The sequence below is a fragment of the Micropterus dolomieu genome, linkage group LG21 (genome assembly GCF_021292245.1).
Source record: "Micropterus dolomieu isolate WLL.071019.BEF.003 ecotype Adirondacks linkage group LG21, ASM2129224v1, whole genome shotgun sequence".
Lineage (NCBI taxonomy): Eukaryota > Metazoa > Chordata > Actinopteri > Centrarchiformes > Centrarchidae > Micropterus > Micropterus dolomieu.
In genome coordinates, this window is record NC_060170.1 from 28,438,932 (window position 1) to 28,447,385 (window position 8,454).

The window sequence follows — 8,454 nt, forward strand, 5'->3', positions numbered from 1 at the left end:
TATTTTAATTTGTGAATTGATCCTCTTTATAACACAGAAGAAGTTCTTATAGAAAAGCCAAAGTAGTGTTTCTCTGATTTTGTGTCTAAAAGCTATGCTTTACTATCATGCAATAAAAGGCAGTTTGACTTCTCCTCTTCTTTTTGGCAGGCATTACGCTGTGGGACCGCGATGACCTGGAAAAAGATAAAGGAGAAAGACCAAAACCGAACACTGACTTTGAGATTGTTGCATCTGAATCAATTGAGGACAAATCTTCAGCTCTAAATGTTGAAGCTTCCCTGAAGGCAAGTTTCTTGAGTGGACTGGTTGAGGTTGATGGATCGGCCAAATACCTGAACGACAGTAAGACTTCCAAAAATCAGGCCAGAAAAGCAAAAAGATTAAAAGCTTTAAAGAGATGTGCTCTGAGTTCAAGCTGGGATTCCAACAAAACTTGGCAAAGAAACTTCCATCAATCCGAGGAGGAGGAGAAGAGGAGGCTGTGCTCGCAGAGATCCTGAAGAAGAGACATTCTTCTCCTTTCAACACCAAAGACCTGAATGAGTGGATGGACTGTAAAGAGAGAGAAGTCTACACCTTAATGTCTTTAACCAACATGATGAAAAACACCAAGATCGTCCCCTCTCAGAATGTTCTTAGTAAAGAAACCCTCAGTGCAGACCATGCTGTGTGTTTTGTTTTCACCTCCCTGGGAAGTGCTGAACCGTACCTCTCAGTTTTATCTAACTACTTAAAACAAACACCCGAAGCAGACGACCCTCTAGATGTAGAGAAGGAACAATGGTTCACCTCAAAAGAAATAACAGATGCAATGAGGAATAAAGCAAAGCTCTTCAGTGACTTTGCAGAGGCCAACAAGGAGAACAAGAACATAAAGTTCCTGACAGTGGGATTAACAAATGAGACACAGAAAGGTTCAAGCATCTACCTTTATGAAGGCGGCTTTTCTGTCAATGAGAACTTTGAGCCGCCTTCAAAGCCTGAAACAGTAACAGCAAGTGACATAAAGCACAACAGTGTGACACTGAAGATTTCTGCGCCCAGATTTGGAGCAGAGAACATCACCTCCTACTCTGTAGAGTACTGTGTCAGAGGAGAGGATGGATGGCAACAAGAGACAGCATCAAAAGCTGGAGAAGTCACAGTGAGCCATCTGAGTCCTAACACAGAGTATATGTTCAGATGCAGAGCAGTGACCTCAGCAGGTGTTGGGCCGGCCAATGAAGTCAGTGGTTCCATTAAAACCTTACCTTGCAGCCCTCCTGGAAAACCTCAAGTTGAACCAAACTCAAGTGAGATCTCAGTCAGCTGGGAGAAACCTGCTGAGCTTGGACAAGATGTCCAGATTTTGAGCTACATCGTGGAGTACGCCAAAACAGACAACGGGGTGAAAGAGGAAGATCTCCAATGGAACCATGGAATGATGACAGGAACTGAAAAGACGATCATTTCAGGGCTTCAGTCAGAGACAGAATATGTTGTCAGAGTCAGATGTGACTGTGGTGAAGCTGGAAGAAGCAAGGAGAGCATCTCTGTTAATGTCTGCACAATGAAATTTAAACGTCTCACAGAACTCCTCAAAAGTAGAAGTGAAAGGATAAATTCTGAATCACCTTCAGTTTACAAACTGCCTCTGAAAGAAGAAGATACGGACATTGATGGATGTAGAAGATACAGTTTTGGCAAAGAAAGCACGAGGAAAAATCGCACAATAATGTTTTTTGGTGTGACTGGATCTGGAAAGGCGACTCTGATCAATGGACTGATCAACTACATTGTTGGTGTGGAGTGGAAGGACAATTTCAGATTTAAACTAATTGATGAGGGTCAGTCGACGTCACAGGCTGAAAGCCAGACCTCTAAAGTCTCTGTGTACAAAATCAACCACCAGGAGGGTTTTAAAACAGAATACTCTCTGACCATTGTTGACACTCCAGAGTTTGGAGATACAAAATGCATAGAAAGAGACAAACAGATCACAGAACAGCTGTGTAATCTCTTCTCTGCTGAGCTTGGTGTCAGTGAAATTGACGCTTTGTGTTTTGTAGCTCAGGCTTCTTTAGCTCGACTCACACCAACACAGAAATATGTGTTTGACTCTGTGCTCTCAATCTTTGGCAAAGATGTGGCAGAAAACATCAGGGTTCTGGTGACATTCGCAGACGGCCAGCATCCACCAGTTCTACAGGCCATCAATGCTTTAGGTGTCCCATGTCCTAAAACAAGAGACGGGCTGCCAGTTCACTTCAAATTGAATCATTCAGCGCTGTTTGGAGACAACAAACCATCTACAGCAGGCAGCATGAGTGGGGATGATGAAGATGATGATGGAGGCTTTGATCAGATGTGTTGGAACATGGGGACAAAAAGCATGAAGAGGTTCTTTGTTGCTTTAAATTCCATAGAAACCAAAAGCCTGATGATGACGAAGGAGGTCCTCAGAGGAAGACAGCAGCTCGAGAATTCAGTTGAACATTCGCTGAAGCAGGTTAAAGCTGAGTTAGCCAAGCTTGAGGAGATAAAAGATGTGCAAGAAAACTACCCAACACGTTCTTGGGCATTTCTTGAAGAACTGACAGATGAATTTCGTGAATTTATGAAAGCAGAGGTGATGAAACTGATAGAGAGTTCTACTGAGTGTTTAGGTAGACTTAAAGAGATATCACTGAAGCCAGATCTTCTCTACCATCCAGACTACATTGACATACTTATTGAGGGAGAGAAATCTGAGACCAAGCCAGGCTGGAAACGACGAGTTCAGTCCCTAAAAGAAATAAGAGAAAAAGTAGAAAGAAATGAAGATAATGATGTCATCACCTTGATGCAGATGATGATGGTAACAATAGTTTTATCATCCTCTGATGAAGAAGGTAATGATGGCGCGTTCTTCTTGTTGAAGAAGATGATGAAGATTATGTTATCTCTAAAGAAGTAGATGATGAAAACAGAGATGAATCCATGTTGGGGAATTTTTTCACTATATTGTTTGTTCTTTATTTTATTAAACACAAGAAATGCTAAAGTAGAAATGTGTTCGAGATAAAGAGTGAAACTGCTTACTTGTTTGTACAAACACATTCCAAACCAACCAACAGTCATTTTGATTTTCTGTTATGAGAATCTAAATATAATTTTTCATAAAATGTTTAGATATATAGATTTATATTCAGTACAGGTTTGTGAATAGGAATATCAGCTTCTTGCTAATTGTTACATTTTATCTACTATTAGGTTTATATTCCTGAAGATTTGAAAATATGAAGACAATCTGAATTATTTTATTTTTTGTTATATTATTGTCACTCCTGATATTGATACTGTATTGACTTCCACTTTCTTGTCCTGTGGGGTAATGCGAAGGCTCCCACTAAAAGATAAATGTTAGAATTGTTTGCTTCACTATGTTTGTCTGACAGCTTTAGTTACAAGTTACTTTACATATTGTGATCATATATAAAAACATATGATATGCTAATAAAATACATATTGTTAAAGATTAAACTACTGCTTTTTAAATTTTTGGACCTCTCACAAAAAGCAGTATCTGGATGGAGCCCTACATTTCATACACAGAAGCAACTCAAGGTGCTTCGCAATTTCAAGCACATAAAGTGCAAGTCTAACATAAACAACAGTGCAGTACTTAAAACAGTACTGAAATTAAAAATCTTTAGCCTGTTTTTCTTTTTTTTGTAATTCTTTTTCTATTGGTATTCAGCATTGAGCAAATGTTTCCATAATATGTATTCCAGAAATTGCATGCAGATTTCCTATATATATTATGTTTTTCACAAGTCTCCAAATTCTGCTTCTCAGAAGAACATACACACAATAAAAAACAAACAGAGAAGAGGGGGGAAAAACTATGTACAGCCACGGAGAGATCTTTTCATTACAACATAATCTTTGAGTTGTGAAAATAAAATCAGGTATATGGCAATGTGGGGCAAAATGTTCCAATTAATGATTTACGAATGCTGTTATCTTCTCCATTTTATAGCCTCCTGACACCTGGAAGAAAAATTGTTTTTATATTTTGTTTGCGTAATTTGATTGATTACATAATTCTAGTAATTGAGATTTGAAAAACATGTCACACAGATGTTTTATCACATGTCCTTTGTAGGGGACAGCAGGTCTCATTTAATGCCAAAAATACATTAAAAGCCATGAACTTTTTGCTCAATGGGTTAAGATCTGAAACTAAGGATGGGTTAGTACACATACAATATGATGAGACACAAAGAAACATGTTGCATCTACAAATATTGCCTGCCCCACTCAGTGATCTGTTCCTTATAAATATGGAAGCCAGTCTGACCATCCCCTACAAAGGACATGGACTTAAGATTTTAATTAATTAATTATTTTAAAAGGCCTAAAATTAACATACACCTCTGAAATCTTATTTATTTAAGTAATAATATAATTAAGCCTTTCATACATAAAACACAAAAGCATTATCAACAATACAAACATGATATTTGTATAAATTTGATCTTTGCCTCTCTTAGAGCCATAAAAGGTGTTTGCTGTGATTCCTGCCATTTTGAAAAGACAGAACATTTGCTCTGTTGGCCACACCCCCATTTGTCTGACATCACTAGAAAGCCTGGACTTAGAACGGACTTGTGTTCTTGGGGAGAACGTTCTTGCCAGTCGTTCTTGGAGGAATGAACTTGCAATGTCATGAGCACATAGAACACTGCTGTCAGTATGAGACGATGCATCCTTGCTGGTATTACACAGTACATCCAGCACGTCTGCATTGCTGGAATATAACAGCCAGGCATCATCACCCAAAACAAAAAGCTCAGACTCAGGTTCATTGCCAAGTAGGTTTTAACTTACAAGGTGTCTTGCCAAGGTATATTGGTGCATAAATAATAATTATATAAAATAAAAGCAAATAAAAAGTAAGTACTGTAACCACAACTTTATAATAATAATAATAATAATCTTTATTTGTAGAGCACTTTTCAAAAACAAGTTACAAAGTGCTTTAACAAGTGTAAAGACAATAATACCCAAAAGACAATAATACAAAAACAATACAAGATAAAGAAAAGAAAAGTCTAAAATACATGTTTAAGATAAATATAAAACTAGTAAAATAGAATAAAATAAAAGGGATAAAAAAAATCAGGTGCACAGTAAGTCTGATCACAGTGAATCACTTTCTCCATCACTTTGCTCAGCCTGGTTGCTAACACCTTAGAGAGGAGCTTATAATCTGAGCAGAGCAGTGACACAGGTCTCCAGTTTTTGATAAACTGCAGGTCACCTTTCTTAGGCAGCAAAGTAAGGACCGCCCTTCTGCAGCTCAGTGGCAGACGCCCTCCAGCAAGACTGTCACTCAGTACTGCCAGCAGATCCTCCCCCACCACTGACCAGAAAGACTTATAGAAGTCTATTCCGGGAGCTTTCCCACTCTGCATGCTCTGCAGAGCTGCATACAGTTCATCATATAGTACTTTCTACACAAGTATCTTCTGTCTGTTAAAACGGCGACACGTTGAAGCGAGACGGGAGGCCATTATTTGCGCCCTGATGGAATTCCTGGGGGAGTCTTCAGGGGAACTTATCAAGGACTACAAGGTAAATTCAAACATTTTCAGATCACAAAGTTCACTTGAGTACATTATATAGAATTCGTATTCAGTTCCCCTTTAAATACAACTTGCTTGAACCATCAAATAATTGTCAGAAAATTCCAGTCAATTAGGGCTGGCCCGAATGTCATTTTCTGAGCTTCAACAGTAATTAACAGCGAATAATCAAAGTTTTGTATGCATTGATATTGGACATGGTATTTCAGTTATGTGGTCTTGCATTCTCTGTTCACGAATTTACTGTTGCATTGTTTTATTCTAAACTTGATTATGATGCTGTTCAATATGAAACTGATTCCGCCTGCCTCAGAACAGCGCTTGCAGTCTTTATTGAAGGAAATCACCAAGTGTACAGCAAGGTATTGATGAATGTACACATTCATGAAGTTTATATCAATGAATGGCAAAATAACAGTTATGTTTGGAACACCAAGTAACATTTCACTGTATGACATCTTAAATGTTAACACTTTTTGTTGTTTCTTGTTTGGCTCAGAAAGTGTCTTCATCGTTAATGATGTAACCTGATTTGTGAATCACAAAATGAATTGTGACATGTGCTCATTGTTGAATCTCCCCCACTCCTTCACCCCCTCTACCTGCCTCTGTAAATGTATTGTTTTGTGTTGGATGCATGTCATGGATTGTGAATTCTGATGACATGTTCTTCAGAATGTCAAAAGTTAATAACACAAATCATTGTCTGTCAAATTGTGATTTTTATTTCTACCTGTATACATATTTGCTCATAAAATCTACTAATGCTAATCTGTTCCTTATCCTCACAAAGTCATTTGGAATTGTTCCATCGTAACTTAATGAGATTGTTTGTCAGTTTCTACTCTGTATGTACTTGGAATGGGCAGTGTAAGTTACTTTTGTGGTAGGGAGTGGTTGGCAAAGCTATACAGATCCAGCATGGGACCTGGAAATCCTGAAAGCACACCTTCAAATGGAACTAAAAGAATGTGCAGACAGTAAGGAAAAAAATGAACATTATCTGACACGAACACATTTCATCGTTATAAGTTGACCTCTCTGTTAATCACTTTTTGTAAGGAAAACTGGCCCGGGTTCAATCCCCCACTGTGACCCATCCACCATTGTTTCCCTGAGTGAGACACTTAACCCCTCGTTGCTCCAGAGGCGTGTAACCTCTGACATGTATAGCAATTGTAAGTCGCTTTGGATAAAAGCATCAGATAAATGAATAAATGTAAATGTAAATCAATTAAAATGTTTTCATTGTGTTGTGATAGCTGTATTGTGTATTAAAAAATGTTGTCTGCTGAAAAATAATCACATGTTCCATCTGTCTGGTGTTGCAAGCATCATCTTCCATGTTGTGTTGTGTGCAGGGAAAAAGGAACTGAATCCAAGCTGGTGTCACTGGAGGAGGATGTGGAGGACAGAGTGCTGGTAAAACTGCTGGTGATCCAGGGCAATGTCTCCCACCCTTACACAACACACTAGCCAAGCTACAGAACACCTTTAGGAACAGACTTACCTTGGTGTGTAAACAAACGAGACAGGCAGTGACCACCCATTCCTGCTGGGTGCTATCAGACTACAGTTTATCTGCTTTTGCCAGGCCAGACATTCAGCTTTTGGTTGACTTAACTTTCCATGATTATTTATTGTTGACTTGTGGTAATTATTTATTTATTTATTATTTTTAATTAATTTAAAATTAAATTTAAATTTAAATTTAATTAATTAATTTTTTTTTTATTATTTATTTATTTTATTAATTTATTATTATTTAAGTGCAGTACCAGAACACTTGAATAAACCTAAGCACTCGAATATATCAGGACTTATCATTCATATTTTTTTCTCACTTTAGTACTGCAATGTCAAAAGTAATTTTGGCTTTTATCTGTACTTAATTTCTAACCAGTTAAAAAGTCAATATGCCCAATTCTCCATTAATATTCATCTTAGCCATTGGGTTGATATGTGATTAATACTAATTATCTGTTTATCTATCTTGTCTCCAGCAGACTGGAAGTTCATGTTTGTCATACAGCAAGACAGTTTAGAGGGGTATTCCAAATACATGGTTTAGTGACAAACCTGGGTAAGTTAACTCCAAGTTATAGGTGAACATCCTAAAAAGAACCATATGACTTTGAAATGCTATGTGAATAAAGCAATTCTATCACAATTTCATTTAGTATTAGTATTTCCATAGTATATGCCTATGGAACCACTTGGCTTCCAAAAATTTAATCAGATTTCTCCCCTTCTGGTTTCTATATCCCTGCCTCTGCTGAATAATTTTTAAACAACAACAACAACAACATTTATCGCCCCCTCAGAGTGATCAATGCTACTTCAATACTGATGGAACTTATCCCTAACTTTGTAGGGGTTAAATTAATTTTATTTTTTATTTATTTATTTATTTATTTTAAACCTGTCCTGCCCAGCAGCCTGGTAGAGAGTATGATGACCTGGATACCATATTGTGCCAGACAGATTTTACTTTAACAAAAGAGTATTAAAATACTCCTTTGTCTGTTTTATTATTTATTTAATTATGTATTGATTTGTCACTGGGCCGGACAGGGGGGCAGACACGGGGATGGGGGGGCACAAACAGACAGCACAGACAAAGGACAACACCTGTAAGAGAAGGGGGATGAAAGGTGGGGACAACAGGGAAAAGCTGTGGGAAACACCAATTGCAGAAAGCAACGAAACCTGCAATAGAACAGAGAGGGGGGCTTGGGGAGGAGAAAAACAACAACAACAAACAAACCCAAACAAAAACAAACAATAAAAATATTAATAATAGTAAAAGACAACCAGCCGAACAGCAGCAATAAACAGCTGA

The 8,454-nt window shown here is 37.8% G+C and overlaps 1 protein-coding gene across 1 annotated transcript; it reads left to right on the plus strand.

Moving 5' to 3' along the window:
- The first annotated feature begins 137 nt into the window (after window positions 1–137).
- LOC123960327 lies at window positions 138–2,938 on the plus strand. Its single transcript, XM_046035011.1, has one exon. The coding sequence runs from the start codon at window positions 401–403 to the stop codon at window positions 2,936–2,938; it is 2,538 nt and encodes an 845-aa protein (XP_045890967.1). The 5' UTR covers window positions 138–400.
- The last annotated feature ends 5,516 nt before the right edge of the window (window positions 2,939–8,454 follow it).